This window comes from Tasmannia lanceolata, unplaced genomic scaffold, assembly GCF_043159265.1.
Source record: "Tasmannia lanceolata isolate RefF3 unplaced genomic scaffold, GAP_Taslan_0.1 ptg000023l, whole genome shotgun sequence".
Classification (NCBI taxonomy): domain Eukaryota; kingdom Viridiplantae; phylum Streptophyta; class Magnoliopsida; order Canellales; family Winteraceae; genus Tasmannia; species Tasmannia lanceolata.
This window is the reverse complement of record NW_027518700.1, coordinates 21,288,548-21,309,381: the sequence shown is the minus strand read 5'-3', so window position 1 is coordinate 21,309,381 and position 20,834 is coordinate 21,288,548. Positions and strand designations below refer to the sequence as shown.

General features: G+C 37.9%; 1 protein-coding gene across 5 annotated transcripts in view; it reads left to right on the top strand.

Annotated features, from left to right (window-relative positions):
- Window positions 1–20,834, top strand: part of LOC143856235 (HSP20-like chaperones superfamily protein) — a 57,319-nt gene that overhangs the window by 21,946 nt on the left and 14,539 nt on the right. For 4 of the 5 annotated variants that reach the window (XM_077366393.1, XM_077366392.1, XM_077366391.1 and 1 more), the window contains 2 exons: window positions 17,710–18,039; window positions 18,127–18,824. The exons of the other annotated variant lie outside the window; for it this stretch is intronic. In XM_077366393.1, coding sequence (XP_077222508.1) covers window positions 17,710–18,039; window positions 18,127–18,804 — 1,008 coding nt within the window. In that variant the 3' untranslated portion in view covers window positions 18,805–18,824. The remainder of the gene's footprint in view (window positions 1–17,709; window positions 18,040–18,126; window positions 18,825–20,834) is intronic. 5 annotated transcript variants of the gene reach the window in all.

The following is a 20,834-nucleotide window of genomic DNA, read 5'->3' as shown; positions in this document are numbered from 1 at the left end:
TCTCCACCCCCGAAGAATGATCAAGAAAATTTGAAGAAAATTCATATCTGTAAGTAAGCTCTTCATATCCACATTTCCTTTCAATTTCCATTTCAAAATCTGCTAGAATCTCAAAGTAAGGATGAAAAGCAAGTGGAATACCAGATCTGATCAAGATCTAGAAATTCATGAGCATTAAGAATTCAATTCGAAGAACGTAAATTGCTTTCGTCTTTTTCTATTCTGCTTGGAGGGTGCAATTTCTAACAGAGAGGTCTCCCCTGTTCTCTTGTTTCCTGCCAAATGGACTGCTCAGACGTGTTAGTTTCTACAGGGTTGAAACTCTAGAGGCTAGTGATATGTTCAGATGGGATGTGATAAAATTTAGGACTCCATCAAAGAGAAAGGACTAGGGAAAGGTATTGATTAATGAAATGGGTTCAACCATAAAGTGTATTGGCAAATCGTCCTTAGGAATCTAGTGGGTCTACTGGAATATGTGAGGCATTGAGAGTGAGGAGTCCACTACCAACTCTACTCCAATTCAGAACTCTTTAACCTGGCAGGATTCCGACCTCTTAGGGATACTTCCTCAAACCATGGTTTTAAATTTCGGCCGAACGTTTCGTTTCGGCCGAAATATTTCGGTTTTGGTGGAAAACGAAACGAAATTCACATCGAGTCGGAAAAGTACCAAACTTCGCCGAAACGTTTCGGAAATTTCGGCCGAAACGTTTCGTTTTGTTGAAATTTCGGAAGTTTCGGTGAAATTTAGGACAAATTTTGGAAATTTCGGTGAAACGTTTCGGTGAAGTGCAAAATTTCACCCGAAATTTTGGAAATTTCGGTGAAACGTTTCAGAAATTTCGGAAATTTCAGATTTCGTCCGAAGTTTCGTACCGAAACCGAAACGTTTCGGTTTCGCTGATGACCGAAACCGAAACCGAAACCGAAACCGAAACCGAGATTTAAAACCTTGCCTCAAACAACCCACTAGCCTAATTCAATCCTGAGCTTCTCTCAACTGGCCTGAGCAAAACTAGCCGAGATTCTCCTTCCAACTACATCACTGTCCACTTTGACCAACAACTGTCATCACAGAGGTTCAGGTCCGATCAATGGAGTTCAGCTGGACAATTGGTTTTGATTGCTCAGATATGCACTGAGGTGCTGCCAATATGCCAATTCCAACACTGGTCTACTTGTAACAGAATATAGCTTGGGTTTCAATCAATGGAGAATATTGGATATGCAGGAAATTGAAATTTCTATTAAAATCAACCATAACATAAACAAATTAAAACAATCATTCCCATCAATATTGGATATGCACGCACAGCCACATTGTTCACCCTTTCTTGAGGATTTCAATCAAACGATTGATAGATTCAGCGATTCTTGCAGACGAAGCCTAAGAACAATTAGGTTTCTGATCTGTGGCAAGAAACAAATCTGAAAGGATTATATATGGAACTTGTTGATTTTTGGGACTTAAGTATTCAGATTTGTTTTCCTAATATATCTGAGAGCAGCTTGATGAATCGAAATGCTCCAAGGTTCTCAGATAGCATCAGGAATTCCACAAATCAACACGGGAGCAGCAGATCTGCTTTGAAGTGAACTTTTCAAGATGTGAACAATTCATGACAGATCTGCTCTTCTTGGCTTGATTTATGTGCTGATTTCATTTCAAATTTTAATATGTTTTCCTTCTTTCTCTTCAACAACTCAACTCAACTCGACTCAGCTAGGCCTTTGTCCCAAACTAGTTGAGGTCGGCTAATGAATCCTTTAGAAATTTTTTATGGAGAAGGTGAAAGGATCTACCCGGCTCAAATTGACTAAGTCTAATCCTTCTTTCTCTTCACCAAGGTTTTAAATTTCGGTTCCGGTTCTGGTCGTCACCGAAACAGAAACATTTCTTTCGGTGGAAATTTCAGTTGAAATTTTGTAAGATCATGGAAAAGTATGGAAACATATGATGCAATTTTTTAATCTTTCAAAAAAACATGTGCAAATGATGAAATTTTAAGATGAAGCTTTGGGCTAGAATAAGCACAAATACGTACTTAGAAACCATCACATCAATAAAACCATCCATAATGGCTTAATCACATCGAACACCTAGTGACATGCGTTTTCGCGCTTGTCTAGAACAATAGAGTAAAAAAAGAAGTACAATGTAAAGAAGTATAAGCAATTACAATGACTAGTCTCCCCTCTAAGGCCCCAACTCTATGTTAGTACCACATAAAGTTACGAGGCATTATTGGTTCCATTCTAATCTAACATCCCATGCATAAGATACAATTACTTTTCTGTGCAGTTCAATGATGTTGCCTGCGAAATATCATTATCTACATTAATGAAATGAAATGAAATGCAAATAATATCTTTCAATTTTTTTGTCGTTCCGACCATTTCGGTCGAATTTTGGGAATTTGGGGCGAATTTTAGGAATTCAGTTCATAATTTCTTGGAAATAATGACGTAAAAGGAAATCATGTAGATTTTGTTTCAATGAGGAAGGAAATGGAAGCATTTTGGTCATTTCAGGGAAATTTAAAACCATGCTCTCCAAGAATTGCAGGAATTAAGATATTCTTGCAGCCTAGCTCTGATATCAAATTGGCGTTTAGCAAAAAACGACGGAAGCAATTTACGTTCTTCAAATCAAATTCTCAATATGCAGGAATTACCAGATCTGATCTAGATCTATACTAGATCTAAATTCCCCTTGTTTTTCAACTACAGAGTTAAAATTCCAGCAAATTTTGAAATGAAAAATTGAAAGGAAATGTGGATCTGAAGAGGTCTTTTGCAAATCTGAATTTTCGTTAATTTTTCTGGATCTTTCTTCAGGCGTGGGGATGCAAGAACTCGGATCAAGCGCGGAGACAATGAAAAGACACTCTTGCATTTAACAAGGCAAAAGTAGGCGGGAGAGATGGAAGAAAGCTAGAATCACAAGCTTGTAATCCATTGTCTCAAGGTAGAAGATGGGATACATGAGAAGAGTTTTGGGAATCCGGGCCCTCCGGTATTTGGGGTGTTCTTAGAGATGATGAGGGAAAGTTATTGTGGGCTTTTGGATTGCCCGCTTGGCATAGCCGATGCCACGGAAGCTGAGGTACGGGCGGTATACCAAGGCTTGAGTCTTGTAGCTCGAGATGACCGTGATAAGGTTGTAGTGGAGGGAGATTCTTCCAATGTTATTCGGTGGCTAAATGGACCACAAAAGCCTCCATGGAGATTTGACAATTTTTTTCGATGAACTGTTCGACATAGCTAAGTCTAGGTGGATTGAATTTCACCATGTTCGACATTCGACAAATGAGGTGGCGGATGGCTTGGCTAGAGTGGGTGTATCGCTTGAGACATTGGCTCTTTATGATGAGCTCCCTCCTTGAGTTTCTTTGTGCTTGTATTTTTTCTCTTGTTTTTTCTTGTCTCTTATTCGGACCATCTCAGCGTCTTCCTCAAAAGAGATTTAAGCTCTCCCTCAAAAGGGAAGAATCTATACAAAATCAAATCATCAAAAACTCATGTCAAAAATGACATGAAGGGATTTTATATAGACTAGCCCATTATAAGGAATGTCCATATATTACCCCTTTTTTGTAGGGGGAAAAATGAAACTTTGATAGCTCAAACTACTCCTACTGATGCAAATGACCATTAAAGACACATGCAAGTAATGAAATTACAAATATGACACCACATGACTAATACTATTGAAATCAAAAGAAAACTTACGCTATGGAGACATGATGACTGACGTAAATTGCCGAGGGGATGCTTCTGCATCAAACTCTCCTTGAAAGAGCTCATCCTCTAGTCCTCATCAGCCTTGTAGTGGAAAAAATGTAGGTGATCCACTCTCTTAGTGAGAGTGGTAATCCATAGTAGTCGGTCCGCCCCATGCATCTCAACAAAAGTGAACTACTGCGAATGTGGTGGTGAGGTGACATGTATCTCATCTTAAATTGGAATAGATGCCATTTTGTCTGTGTTAGAAATGGAATTAAGGTTAGAAGAGAGAAGAAGACGAGTGAAAAGGATGGAGAGTCTCCACTAAGGAGTCCTCCCATGTAAATGATGTATATGTAGGCCCAACGTAGGGCAACCTTATACAAAGACTTCAATACCTCTCATCATACCCATAATACCTAAACTACCCTTACATACTCTTCAACACTCCCCCCTAAGCTGGAGTGTATGTACTGTGAAACTTCATCTTTGTACAAAGAAAATTGCAATATCCATACAAACAACTATAAATCCCATAAAACAAAAAAAGATAATCATCCCATACACACAGCCAGCTTGGTACAATACTTTCTCTCAAGCTGGTGTGGTGAATACTTAATGAACAACATAACAAAATGTAGTAACAGCCATAGTGAACACAACATTGAGATCAATGACCATCAGAAATGTAAGCCCAAGGGTTCCCATGGGTTCAAACATTCACCTTATCTTCTTGTTTTGATGCTCGCAAACCCAAATTGATTAGCATTTATGGACTAATGTTTTGTGCTATATACAGGAACTTGATATGTCATATCGCCATTACACAACTCATCTCAACACATGGCTTGAGGATCAAGAGGCAAATGAACCAAAGAGCTTGCACAGACATTGAAGACATCACCATTGGAGGATGTTCAACTCAAGAAGCTCAAGATGAAGATCCCACAAGTTCCTAGGAAGTGTTAAGAAGAAGCTTGGAGATGATCCAACATGGTGACACCTCATGTACCTTACAACATGCATTGAAGATTGGAGGAAGTCACAAAAGCCATATCAAGTTCAAGATGTTCTCTCCCAAGTTGAGGAGTCCAAGAAAGTGCCAAGGAGCGAAGACATTCGAAGAAGACTCTAGGTTCCTTACTTTTAGAATGTATTTAGAGTCCTCTTGATGTTATGAAAATCACACTTTCAAAAGGTTTTCAAATGGTTTTCATACTTAACATTTTATATCTTTGGAAACCATTAACACACAAAAAAATGTGTTTAAAAACCTAGGACTAAAGCCCAAAAACCATGGCCTAAGACCCTTGAGTTTTAAAGTTAAAAACAAATTTTAAACAGGGCCGGTTGACCAGGGTGTCTCGGGCGACCGCGGAAGCAAGGCTGAAAATCCAGCACTTGGCTTCCAATAGCGGGTCGGTCGACTGGGGTAATCCGGGCAACTGCAGATATGTTTCTGTTTCGACAGAAACAATCCAGCTTGGTTTGGGCGGGCGACCGCCATGGGGCCGGTCGACTGCGTGTAGTGTTTTGGCCTGAAAATTTAAATCAAACAAGTAGCCCTCGCCGGGCGACCGCGACGGTATGAAATTTGAAATTAAAAAGGTGAGTCCGATAAGGGTGGGCGACCGCCGTGCCTATGTCGACTGCCACTGTCTGGCAAACTAGCCGTTGGGGTCTGCGCAGATTACTTTTTCATGACCCAGTTTTTACCAAAATGCCCCTAAACAGTCATTTTCAAGAGTGCTATATATACACTATCTAAACCTATCTAAACAACCTTTTGGAACATTATTTCAAATCTTTTTGAGCTTAAACTTTTCTATTAAAGGTTTCATCCTCTTGAATGCCCTGAACTTGCTATTTTCATTTTATAAAGAGGAATCTCTATTAGGCTTTTACATTTTCTATCTTTGGAGAGTTCGTGAGCAACAACGTTTGTAATCCGCTTATCAAGAGGCAAAGAGAGAGTTCTATTTTTTATTTTCTTCATTTGTATTTGAGGGTCTCCGATTCGGCCCGTTAAGAAAGGTGAATCAATTGTAAGAGAGAGTGTACCCTCGCAAGGCTTCGTGCAGAAATGGTTTGTTCCCTTTGGAGATTGGAGAAGGTGGTGTACGGCTTGGAGATTTGCCATTGAAGAATCTCACCTTTAGTGGAGCACCCAAGGAGGTAAACTTGGAAGAGTGGAGTAGGTCTTGTGATAGACCATACCACTATAAAAATTGTGTGTTCCTTGTGGAGTGGCTTCTTTCTTCTCCTTTCCTTTGCACATTGGTGATTTGGTAAAATCTAACCTTTGTATTTATGTTTTATTGAACAAGGGTTAGGGCATATAAAAGTTAAAGTAACATCTAAACCCTAGCTTTCACTAACTTGCTTATTGAAACAAGGACTAGATAAATTAGTGCTTAATTAGCCAATTAATCTTAATAATCCTTCTAATTAAGCCAAGAATTTTTAATTAGCCAATTCACTTCCCTCTTGGGTTGTCACGCTGGCATTTCATTTGGTATCAAAGCTTCGGCTCTTAAAGATATTTTTAATTTTAAAATTTACAAGAGATAAAGATCTGTGACAATCCAAATGGAATTTGAGGAAGGCCGATCTGCTCTAATTCCTCTATACTTTGATGGGACGAATTATAGAGCTTGGAAAATCCAAATGCTTGCCTATCTCAAATCCATAGATTTTGAAATGTTAGATGTCATTAAAAGGGGATTTTCTATTCCAAGAAAAAATAATAAAAATGATGAAAAATTATTTTCATTAAATTCAAAAGCTATAGTTATATTATGTTGTGGATTATTTCCCAATGCTTTTGAGAAAATTTCATCATGAACAAATGCAAAAGAAATTTGGACTTCACTTGAAAGCTTTTATGAGAAAAATCTTTCAGCAAATAATAAAAACATTGTCCTAGGACAAAAAGAAATTTCTCAAAAATCTTTTGCAAATGAAAATACTTTCAAACTCTCAATCTCCGATTTGGAAAAGCAAATTGAAAATTTGAAATTGGAAGTTAATGAAAGTTTGAAAAGAAATGAAAAATTAAGTCATTTAAGCAAAGTTTTAATAAACAAAAATGATGAATTAATTAAAAGATGTAATAACCTTGGAAAAGAAAATGAAAGCCTTGAAAACACAAACATGAAATTAAATGAAAAATATAAACATGTTTGTCAAAATGAAGAACAACTAAAAATTAATTCTTCTCATCAAATAGATCATCTTAAGAATAAAGTAAATGAGATTGAATTGATAAATAAAGAACTCTCTTTAAAGAATCAAAGACTACAAGAAGAAAAAGATAAACATGTTTGCTTATTTTCAAAGTCTTGTTATTCTATTTGCTCATCATCTACCAAGTGTTATTCTTGTAATTATTGTGGTAGATTAGGGCATAAATCTAGGTGTAGGCTTAGATTTGTGAAGTCAAACAAGTTTGTTTGGGTAAGAAAAGTCACACTCCCGCAAACAAACTTGGTTGGAACCAAAGTGATTTGGGTTCCAAAATTCCCCATTCAAACTATTCATTGAATATGTTAATATTATGGGTTGTGCTTAAATTGCTATATCATATGTATTCTTTCTAGATACCTCACCTATTGCATTAATCTTTGTATCTAGATCACATGAGCTCCATTGTTATATCTTTCTATTTTTGAATATAGATACTCATAACTATGCATCTTCAATAGAATGTATCTATGTTCATTGTGTTAAATGATCACATCATATACTAATAATAGTCTATGTAGAAAATAAGATATCATCTCTCTAGACTATTGTTGTGCATAAATGTTACATATTTTTATCTCCCATTCTAGATACCATATGTTTATTAATTAATCCATCATCTTGTATCTAGTTGGAATGTGCCCAAAATGTCATATCATTTTAAAATAAACAATAGATACAATAGGCTTATCGTGTGTTATCTATATGTATCTATATTTAAGTGATAATACCATTGATAACATGATATATTGTATCAATTTATATAAATTCATGTTATTAAGCATAATAAATTACACACTCTTATTTTGGTATGATCATGTAGTTTGGTTTAAGTGTTTGGTGTATCACTTAAAACATATTTATGCACTTAGTACCCTTATTGACCCATATGATTTGCCTAGTTGGTTAAAGATAGGTTTCTAAGTTTAGATCTGTTAGTATCTTGAACCCCATTATGTCAAATTTAGTGTTTGCTAGATCCTAAGGTAATCACCTAGTCTATCACATGTTGTCTAGCAAAATCAAAACAAACATATGCTCTTAATAAGCAATATCCTTAAAGAACTTAATGTCTTTGGAGCCAAAATTAGTTAATTTAGATAAAGAAGATGAAAAATGAAAATTGAAACCTTTAATCATTCTTCTTAGAAAATCTAGTATACTTGGATGGGTCAAAACAAAAAGCTTAATGAATTTCCAAATCTATAGAATACATCATGAGAAATTCATTAGTTGTTTCATGTGCCTAAAGTGATTTTCATCTATGAGAAATTCACATGAGTTATCTTATTCTCTCATTGAAAACTAATCATGTCAATGATACTCAATTTGATTATTCATATATGACATGTACATCACTTGTTTTGATAGAAAGTAAAATGATTTTGAAACTCTCAAACAAGTGAAATTTGATCGGAGGATGTGAAATGCTAAGAAACCTTGTTTATCTTAATCCCTTCACACCAAACCTATGTGCACTAGAAAAATGAAAATCTAGGTAAAATACGTAAGTGTGCACATTAGAACACATTGTCATTATGGAGTGTATTTGACGTTTGATCATCTATTTTATCCATATGACTTCGATTAAGTTCACAAAGTAATTAAACTTGAAATATTCTTCTTGTGAACTTCAAACTAAAGTGGAATCATTAAATTTTATAATTATAAAAATCCACCTTATTAGAGGCATGTGATCTAAAGTAAGAACGCACTTCATGCCTATATATGTGATCTATGTATAACATAGTGAAAGATTCCCAAGTTAGATTACCATAAGTTTGAGTCATTTGAAAATATTTGCATCATATACTCAAACTTATATCTCATGAGCTCATTACAAATTGTGAACATTATTAAAATCGTGAGATTATGCCTAAAAAGCCTAACAAGTGATAAAAATAAGAAATGTATAAAATTGGCTTTAAAGGAAAAGAATTGAAATGAAATGTGTTTCGATAATCATACTTAATCATTTAAATTGAACTTAATCCATCAAAACACATATAACAAGCAATTAGGGATCATGAACATGAAAATAAAATTGAAATCTAGCATTCCCTAATAGTTGGAAACTAGTGTACCTTTATAGAAAAGTTTCTGAACTAGTTGTCCTCAATAGGATAGAGTTGCTTGTCCTAGGATAGTGTGTTTCATCAAACTTATTTGATTTTGCTATCCTTGGTGTGCTTTTCTGTGTTTATTTACAACACTTTATATATATGTAAGATATCCCTCTTGTGTGGTATTAGCTACATGGTAAGATGTTAAACCTTAAAGTTAAAAACTACTCAATTGGTGCTTTTAGCCTTCTTGTTGAGAAGGAGAATGTACCCCCACCTTTAATTAAAACATCTAATCTCTTTGGCTTCTAGCTAACATCTTAACTATGACAAGCCATATGTGCTTAGAAATGTTATATATATATATATATATATATATATATATATATATATATATATATCATATATGCACATAGTTAGGGGGAGCATGGTCTGCTAGGTTGTCATCTCATTTGGTATTACTTGATTACCCCTAGCAGTCATGCATTAATAGCCCAAGGGTTGTTTGTCAATCATTTACTTCTAAATCCCTTGGTGACTATTTGTTGGACAGCCCTTTAGATTCTTACTTTGTATGAGTCTCTAACAAAGGGGGAGCTATATATGTCATATCTGTCCATCTTCCATCTTCTCATAAGTGGGTTGATAGGGTTACTACATTCCATATGATAAGAGCACTCATTTGGAGCCTCATTGCTCCATTTGTGGTGTTGTTGGTGCTTGTCTTGTGTTTTCACCTTGAGATTATCTCTCATTTATGACAAGTACCTTAGCCTGAGCCTTAGTGTCACATCATTTTAGGCTTTAGACCTATCTTGGATGAACTCATATGGTATCATCATTTCAAATGATAAGTATCTTGTTCTAAAGTTTGAAAACTCTTTAGAACTCTCCTTTATAGGATAGTGCTTGAGTTAATCATCTCATTGCCTATGAAGTGTCTCTTATCATGTGTTTTTGAAGGTAAATACATCATTCATCATGATAAGATTCTTTGGCTATGCATTCACAGTCATATCTATAGCCATTATGTATTGTCATGCCTTGCCTCATAGGTTTTACCAAAGGCCAATGACAAATACTTAGGGGAGAGCCAAATGGTTTTATATTCATGTCTATATAGATCATTGTGATGTGCTCACAAGATCTATTGCCCTCATAGTTGTGCTTACACTTGCAAATCTATAGATAAAAAAGGGTTGGCTTATCATGCATTTCACTTTTGTTCTCTCTTTGATAAGCATCATATAAGCTTAAAGGTCATATCATATGAGTTATTATTCACTTTGACACCCCACTTGCACTCTCACTTGTAAATTCCTTCCTTTTTGCTATTGCCAAAAGGGGGAGAATTTTGGGAATTGATTAGATAGTCCATTGTATATGCATCACATGCTTTACATTCATTTATTACACATGTGCATATAGTGAGGGGGAGCATTGCTCTATTGTTTATGCTATTTCTATATATCTCCTGCCTCCCTAATCAATTTGTTTGCCATCATAAAAAAGGAGGAGAATGTAAGCCCAAGGGTTCCCATGGGTTCAAACATTCACCTTACCTTCTTGTTTTGATGCTAGCAAACTTAAATTGATTATCATTTATTGCCTTGAGGTGTTGTGCTCTATACAGGAACTTGAAATGTCATTTCGCCATTACACAACTCATCTCAACACATGGCTTGAGGATCAAGAGGTAAATGGACCAAAGAGCTTGCACATACATTGAAGACATCACCATTGGAGGATGTTCAACTCAAGAAGCTCGAGTAGCAAGTGTCAAGAAGAAGCTTGGAGATGAACCAACATGGTGACACCTCATGTACCTTACAACATGCATTGAAGATTGGAGGAAGTCACAGAAGCCATATCAAGTTCAAGATGTTCTCTCACAAGTTGAGGAGTCTAAGAAAGGGCCAAGGAGCGGAGACATTCCAAGAAGACTCAAGGTTCTTTACTTTTAGAATGTATTTAGAGCCCTCTTGATTTTATGGAAATCGCACTTTCAAAAGGTTTTCAAATGGTTTTTATACTTAACTTTTTATATCTTTGGAAACCATTAACACTTCCAAAAATGTGTTTGAAAACCTAGGACTAAAGCCCAAAGACCATGGCCCAAGACCCTTGAGTTTTAAAGTTAAAAACAAATTTTAAACAGGGCCGGTCAACCAAGGTGTCCCGGGCGACCGCGGAAGCAAGGCTGGAAATCCAACACTTGGCTTCCATTAGCGGGCCGGTCGAGCGGGGTAATCCGGATGACCGCGGATATGTTTCTGTTTCGACAGAAACAATCCAGCATGGTTTGGGCGGGCGACCGCCATAGGGCCGGTCGACCGCGGATAGTGTTTTGAGCTGAAAATTTAAATCAAACAGGTAGCCCTCGCCGGGCGACCGCCATGGGTCGGTCAACCGCGACGGTATGAAATTTGAAATTTAAAAGGTGAGCCCGATAAGGGTGAGCGACTGCCGTGCCTCGGTCGACCTCCGTGCCTAGGTCAACCGCCACTGTCTAGCAAACTAGCCGTTGGGGCCTGCGCAGGTTACTTTTTCATGACCCAGTTTTTACCAAAATGCTCCTAAACGGTCATATTTTCAAGTGTGCTATATATACACTATCTAAACCTATCTAAACAACCTTTTGCATCATTATTTCAAATCCTTTTGAGCTTAAACTTTTCTATCAAAGGTTTCATCCTCTTCAATGCCTTGAACCTGCTATTTTCATTTTATCAAGAGGAATCTCCATTAGGCTTTTACATTTTCTATCTTTGGAGAGTTTGTGAGCAACAAAGTTTGTAATCCGCCTATCAAGAGGCAAAGAGAGAGTTCTATTTTTATTTTCTTCATTTGTATTTGAGGGTCTCCAATTCGGCCCGTTAAGAAAGGTGAATCGATTGTAAGAGAGAGTGTCCCCTCGCAAGGCTTCATGCAGAAAGGGTTTGTTCCCTTTAGAGATTGGAGAAGGTGGTGTACGGCTTGGAGATTCGCCATTTAAGAATCTCACCTTTAGTGGGGCACCCAAGGAGGTAAACTTGGAAGAGTGGAGTAGGTCTTGTGATAGACCGAACCACTATAAAAATTGTGTGTTCCTTGTGGCGTAGCTTCTTTCTTCTCCTTTCCTTTGCACATTGGTGATTTGGTAAACTCTAACCTTTACTTGTATTTATGTTTTATTGAACAAGGGTTAGGGCATATAAAAGTTAAAGTAACATCTAAACCCTAGTTTTCACTATCTTGCTTATTTGAACAAGGACTAGATCAATTAGTGCTTAATTAGCAAAATAATCTTAATAATCCTTCTAATTAAGCCAAGAATTTTTAATTAGCCAATTCACCCTCCTCTTGGGTTGTCACACTTGCATTTCAACAAACAACGCCCCTTGAATTAGCAACGGTGAATAGCGAGATCTACAATCGAACATAAGCGCCTCCGCAGGGAAGTAGAAACGAACCACGATTGACCATTTATTACTTCATTGCCGATTCTCGTATCGCTTATGGACCGGGCTGATCAGATCGTTTGGAGTGAATTGGGGTTTCCAAAAATCCATTCGCAGGGTGCTAACTGGTTGGACGGGCGGAGCATTTGGAGATGTGGGACAACTATTCTGGAAGTTGCTACCTTTCGCAACATATGGAAAGAAAGGAACGAACGCATCTTCGGAAATAAAATCAAGTCCATGGATAGGATCACTATTGAGGTCAAAGTCGTCCTCATCTCATGGGTAAAAAGCATTAGAGGGGTCTCTCATGGTACTGGAATGATATTAAAGCACTGGAACGCGATCATTTCTGAACTGAAGATTGTGGAAAAAATATCACCAAAATGGACGGCTCCGCTGGAAGGATGGTTAAAACTGAATTTTGACGGTAGCGCTATGGGTAATCCCAGGCCGGCTGGCATTGGAGGAATTATTAGGGACGACTAGGGTAGAATGATCATGTCGTACTCTGGGCCGATTGGAACCAGTGATGCAAATGAAGCGGAAATTAGGGCCCTCCTGTTTGGCATAAAATGGTACGCCTCTAATCCCTTTAAGCCCCTAATCGTCGAGGGTGATTCAACTAATGCGATTGCTTGCGCCAATGGAAAATCTAAAGGGCCTTAGAGACTTCAGAACTATATTGTTGAAGTGTTGGATCTTGTACAGTCGATTCGTCCTTCAATCAACCACAGGAGGCGATCGGCTAATCAGAAGGCTGACGAATTGGCAAAACAGGGTGTAACTCTGGATTCGATGAGCATCATTATCCTGGGATCTGTAATGGGTGTTGGGGCTGGGTAGTTACATTATGTATTAACATTTTATATGTACTTGGGCTGATTGGCCTTCATTCTGTGGCGGACATCTTGTCCCCTTCTATTTCTGACTTGGATTAATAAAGTTTACCTTTCAAAAAAAAAAAACAAAAAAATGCACACCAAAGGTGCGCACAGTGAACAACGGTGAAGCACGAACATATATCAGTTGAACATCACATTGCAAATAGAAAAAGAACCGTAGCCAATAGGGCGATATAAAATCAGCCCCCATCAAACATGATCAACCAACCAACAGGGCGATGTAAAATCAACCCGCAACTACAAGGATCAACCACCAACAAAGAGGTGCACAACAAAGTGGCGCACAACAGCCAACTAACAACCGTAGTCGCCTGGACAACAACAAGGCCGAAAGCAACGCCAACGACCTACAACAACAAGGCCGAATGCAACGCAAATGACCGGGCATATAGCCACCAACAACGACAAGGCTGAAAGCAAAGCTAATGACTGGGCAATACCCACAACAACAATGTGGATTGCAATGCAAACCACTGCAACCACAACAAAGGCGTAAAAAAACTACGTCAAGGCAACTACACATGTGTAGAAGCACCAACAAGGTGGATTGCAACCCAAACCACTACAACAACAACAATAAAGGCGTAAAACTACGCCAAGCAACCACACTCACCATGTAGAAGCATCAACAACACGACTCGCAAAGCGAGTCTACCACCAACAACGATCAATAAATCAAAAGGGCGATATAAAATCAACCCATCACCACAAGTATCAACAATCAACCAAGCCAACTGGTTGAGATGAAACTAGCCAACACGCTTTTGCTGCACGGACAACAAACCAACAACCAACCACCCAACAAACCAACAACCAACCACAACTAACAAACCAACAAACCAACAACCAATAGGGCACAGAAACCACCAACAACGCACGGACAAGCCACCAACAAATCGTGAATAGACGCCTAACACACCGCCAAACAAGAACCACCAACAAGGAACTCCATGTGGTACAACCACGAACAAGACTACCAACAAAGAATGGTGAAATAATAACTGGAGTCACCAACCAAGCGTGGAAGTAACTAATCATTAATGCAAAGAAGAACCAACAACCAACCAACACCAACCCAACCAACAACCCAACCAGAACCACAACCAACCCAACTAACTATGAACACAAGCCAACAACCAACCAACCAACATGAAGGATGAAGAACATAAAAAGAACCTACAATAACACTTCCCCTCGAGCGAGACTACATGTGCCCAGAGACAACACGACAAGAAAAGACAACAAAGAAGACATTATCAGGGAAAACTAGAACGAGGACAACAAGAAAAAAAATACATGACACCACTAAGAACAACATAACAACACTCCCTCTCAAGTTGAGGCTGAAGGCCTTAAACTTGCATAGAAAAGAAGACTAGCAAGGCACAACACCTCTCTTAAACAATTTTATCAAGCACTTGGTGTGCACCTTTGATATCAACATAAAAGACATAGAAGACAATGATAAGAAAGAGATGACGACAATACACCAAGAAGACAAGCATAAAGCAACAACAAGAGAACAATAAGCAAGTATACAACACACTCCATCCATCGAACTACAGGAGAACAATAAGACAAGGATACAACACACTCCATCGCTTCAACTTGAAACAAAAAGAATGACTTCAAGGCACCACACCTCTCTCGGACATTTCACCAATCACTTGGTGTGCACCTTGAAGAACAACACAAAAGACATAGAATACAATGAGAAGAAAGAGATGACAAGATTAGGATGGAGGGGGGATGGAGATTCAAAAGAGAAAGAAATAAAGGATATAGAATATAAAGAAAGGGATTAAGAAAATAGAAAGAACCCAACAAGGGTATGAATTTATAAAAGAAAAGAGATTTGGATTTGGATGTTGAATAATGGAGGAATGGGAGGTGGAGTAGAACCCAAAATGGGTTTATGGCAAAGAGGGAAGATTTTTTTTTTTCCTTACGGCAAAGGGAAGGAATGGGTTTTACAGAAAACCCGATACGAGGGTTTGTGTGTGAGTTGAGAGATGTCGGAGAAATTTTCGAGATAGATTGAGAGAGGTTTTCACGCAAAAACCCAAAGAGATATGCATGGATAGACAGAGGATGGTGTTACTCTTCTTCTTCTTTTCTTCCCTTCGGTTCTTTTCTCTGATACCATGTTAGAAATGGAATTAGGGTTAGAAGAGAGAAGAAGAAGCGGAGTCAAAAGGATGGAGAGTCTCCACTAAGGAGTCCTCCCATGTAAATGATGTATATATAGGCCCAAAGTAGGGAACCTTATACAAAGACTTCAATACCCCTCATCATACAAATAATACCTAAACTACCCATACATACTGTTCAACACTCTGCATATGGCTGCACCTGGGACCAGTGGAGTAAGCCTAATGGAACCATTATGTCTCTATTCATTTAAACGAAGGCTTGTTTAGATACACATAAAGATGGATGACTGTGATGAGGACATGGTTGATGTTGACGAGGACTTGACTCTGATTATGGATCCATCAACAAATGAAATTGCTTATTCTAAAATCTCTGTATTTTCTTTGTTTTTTTATTGAAACAGCACAAGTTATACTCATCTGAAATTGGTTTAATGGATATTGCCGGTTTGTATTTTTTTTTTCTAATTATGGTTCGTATGCATGTAATAAATCAGTGGTAAACCTTTGGTTTTTTTGTTTGTACATGGTTGGAGGGTGATCGGTTATAAACTTATTTAAAAATGTTTTGTTGTGGGTCATATGTGATATTAATAAGATATTTTATTTGACTTTCTTTGATTTGCTAATGCATGCAAGAAGTTGTTTTGTTACATGATTTTTTCATACTTGTATTTTAGGTGTTCCTTCTTTTGCATAATTTGACCATCTTCATGAACATAATGGAACTGATTAGGCCAAATTGTATTGACATTTCTTTGTAAACATTCTTGAACCTAATGGAACCATTATGTCTCGAATCATTTGAACGAAGGATTGTTTACACACACATAAAGATGGATGATTGTGATGAGGACATGATTGATGTTTATGAGGACTTGATGGCTCTGATTATGAATGCATCAACAATGGTTGTAGCTGCCAAGGCTTTACCATAAACTATCCTTACAAAGGGCTCCTTATGAGAACCGCTATTTGACTCCTCGTACAGTTGACAAGTGTCTCGTGATGACAAATGAGCACTGTCATAATCTCCTTAGAATGAACGTAGAATGCTTTACAAAGTTTGTTAAGATATTTAGGAGTATTGTTCGACTTCATGATGATACTATCAACTGTATAATTAAAGAGCATTTGGCGATATTCTTTTACACAATCTCACACAACCAGAGGAGCCGTTGTATGAATGTGTACACTAAGAGATCAGAGAAGCAATAAGTTTTTATTTCAATAAGGTTCTTGACGCCATCTTGAGTATGATGGGCTTGTTTATAAAACATCCATCAACCGATACACCGCAGCAATAAGTGACAATCCGAGATGGTACCCTACTTCAAGATATAATCTTCCCATCCTTAACTAGGTTATATTTTAATTTGTGCCACAAACACTTCTGATTTTGTTAATTTAGTAGTGCATTGGTGCATTAGATGAGACACATCCCTGCTAAAGTACCAATTTAAATGCAAGTGCAATTTCGTGATCCTAAGTGATGGATATACCGGAATGTGTTGGCAGCATGAGATTTCGACTTAAAATTCGCATTTTTCGAAGCTAGATGGGTGGGATCATCTGGGAGATTGGGAAAAGTGCTAGCGGAGGAGAGGGAGATTATCTTCCATACAGGAACATATTATCTCGCTGATAGTGAATTTCCCACACTAATTTTATTACCCCCTTCTGTAGCATGAGGTACCAACTTAATGAATATCGAGGTCACACACCACCGACTGTGGAGTTGTTCAGTCATAAACATTCATCAATCGGAAATGTAATCAAGCATGCGTTCATCCACGGTCAATCAGAAATGTAATCAAGCATGCCTTCCTCAACGGCGACCCTATGTACTCATTCCAGAATCAGGTCAATATAGTTATAGCGTATTGTGTGCACGACATACGAGGACTAATGCCTGAAGATCCATTGAGCCCGACGGCCTAAGTACCAACCCATGTATTAGTAGAGCTAAAGATGGAATGAAAGGAAGTAGAATTAGACTAGAAATGTATACAACTATGTGGAATGACTACCGGCAACCATCATCATGTATTAAAGTACTTGATAGATAGGGTTTTTTTATAATGTTACTTCCATTTTGATAATGTATACTCCATTTTGATAATGTATGCCTCTATTTTAAATTGTTTTAACTAAAATGAAATGAGCCATCAATTAGGACATGGATTCATCACAACAACCAAAAGTGAAGAATCCCCAATGGACCAAAGAGATGGATACGACATTGGTACATGCCCTATTATATCAAGCAGCGGAGGGGAATAGAATCCCCAATGGCTTCAAGGATATCGCATATACTTATGCACAAAGAAAAGTGAATGGGTGTTGTCGATTGCAACTCACCCAAATGCAGATAAGGAATCGAGTAAAGACAATGAAAGCTAACTACAGGTTGTTGACTAAGTTGCTAAACACCAGTGGCTTTGGTTGGGACAATGAAGCCAAGAAAATTGCAGTTACTGCTGAAGTCGGCAACGCGTACATTTTGGTAAGAAGTGGCCGCATGCTTTGTTTATAACATATGTTTATAAAGCTATCATATTGTCTATAACTTATGGTTATCTTTGCTATGTAGGCTCACCCAGAGACGAAGAGATTTTTCACCGCACGTCATGACTTATATGATGAAATGCATGAGATTTTTGGAGAGGACTATACTAGTAGCTCATTCAGAAAGAATAATTGGGCTCAAGGTTCGCCAGATCAAGAGCAAACCTATTCCCCCTGCATGCCTTGCAATGAGACCGATGGCATCCCTGAAACTGCTTCTCAAAACGACTTCATGACTCAAGGTTTTTCCAACACAGAGGCTCCACAGGCATCTCCTCCACAGACATCTTCATTGGAGGTTCCACATCCTACGTCTCCGTTGGCTGAGGGTAGGCGAGTTGATAGGTCATATGCTCCTACTACATCTCCGTTGGAAATGGGTAGTAGGGGTGAGGCTAGTAGGGCTGGCGGTTCAGTGCGCCGCAGAAAGCGATCTAATAGTGAACTCACGGACACCATGAAGGAAGTTGCCACCAGCATTGCCAAGATGGCATCTGCCATTGACCGTGCTAGCGGAGGTGGTTGTGCTCTATGTGATGAGATCATGGCAGCACTAAAGGAGATTGATGGTCTTGAAAGCAGCGACCTCTCAGATATCTACGAGCACCTAAGCACTCACCCTGTGGAGGGACGATCATTCTTGTCCCGTGGCAAGGACCTTAGATTGTTGTACGTCACCCGCTTCTTTGAGCGACGAAGCTAGTGCCAAACCCACTTGGGAGTGTAAGTTATTTTGTCATTTTGAAGGAAATAGAATTTAGAGTGTTTTATTGAACCTTCATTTTGGCTTATTCATACCTTTAAGTAATTTTGGTTGATATTATTAATGGTATAGATTTGATTGGATTTATGGATTTTACTTTTAATTGTGATGTTTACCGGTTAGAGTTCATTCTTTGCTTTTAGCGGTTGTTAATGTTCATATTATAGTTATTAGTATTTCCTTATCAGAGTTTTTTCATTAATTAATATATAACCCGAACATGGCGGGAACTAGTCCAAAAATTCGTTGCGGTGAGGGTTATCATGACGGTTAAGATGTCACGAGCTGAAAACATAAGGGTTGATGGTTTAATCGATGTCCCTATAATTTGGTAATAATTTTTATTTAATAATCATTTGTTTTGAGAGATAAATAGAAAATAAAGTTTTTGTTGTCTTGGATCACCTACAATCATTTATTTGGGCTGATCAGTACTTTATGAAAGAATTAACATGGACATAAAGTTACGATGATTATCAATGATTAATTAATGAGTGCACAACATATCGAAATTTTGCGTTTGCAGCATGCGGTTGTGCATGCCTGTGTTGTTTCATATGGCTTATCTTTTTTTTTGAAATGGTGAAAAATATCATAAAAAGAACAGGGGGGGACCGAGATGGACCACACCCGAGAATAAAGGAAACAAGAAAAAGAAAGAAAAATTACAAAATAATACTCACGGAGGGAGAAAATCAAACCATTCCAATTCCGAACGACTAACTCCACCCCTAGCCAAACCATCCGCCTCTCCATTAGCGGACCTCCGCTAATGGGGGGGACCGAGATGGCTTATCTTATTCCCATCAGTTGTTATGTGGTTTATTAATAAGAGATTGGGATGATAATTTTGCGAACAAAATTATGCTCCTAGGGCATAATATCTAATATTTTTAATATCATATATCAACCCTACTCTATCAGCAACCAAATGCATCATTCTGTACTTTTCTACCTTTACACGCAACCAAATGCAACATCTTCTCTATTCAGATTTTATAGGACAACTAAACAGCACTTTTGTAGTCTACGTGAGTACTTAAAGGCTATTTTACTACTATTTTTCCAGGAGACAACTTGACCACTACTCTACGGGGAGACAGGTAAAACAACCAAATGGACCCTGAATTGAAGTGTTTCAAGTGTAATGAGAGGGAACACTATTGTTTCCAATGCTTGAAGAAAAATCTTTATGTGGATGTAGATCAATCCCTACATGAAGAAGATATACCCCTTTGAAGTTTTACCTGTGGATGGACAGTGTTCGAGAGAAGAATATGAGGAAGAAATTGACACTTGGTTTCTTAGACATGTAAGACGTTTCTTATCAGCACCTGAAGTGTAAAAAAAGAAAATTGGTTGTTCACGTTGATCTTACATTCACTTGTGAAGAGCGGAGAAATTTTTTGGAAACTGATCCTAGATGGAGGTGTTAGTATGATTGTGGTTTCTCAAACTACCGTTGATCGATTGAAGCTAAAAATTGAACATCACCCCGTCCTTATAAGGTCGCTTGGATAGACAAAACTTCTCTTCCGATATCGCAGAGATGCTTGATTTCATTTAACGTAGGTTTATGTGAGGATGTCTTATGGCGTGAGGATGTATTAAGGCGTGATCTAATACTCATTAGTGTTTGCTTGGAAGATCTTGGCTTTATGGCTGGATGTGGTACACAATAGTAGAGCCAACACTTATACATTTCTATTCAAACACAAGCTCATCCAACTTTATCCTTCTAAGCCTGATGAGGATAAGAAGAATAAGAAGCCTCCAATTTCACAAGCAGAAATAAAAGGGGAGGTTGTTGCACCTTCTGAACTAGCAGTTTGAAGAGGGAAGCAAGGGAAATGGAATGGTTTTGCCCTAATAACAAAGGAAGTTCGAGGGACAGATTTTGAACCACCTAAGGAAAGACCAAAAGAAATTTGATCATTTGATGTCCAATTTCTCGGATATAGTCCCAGAAG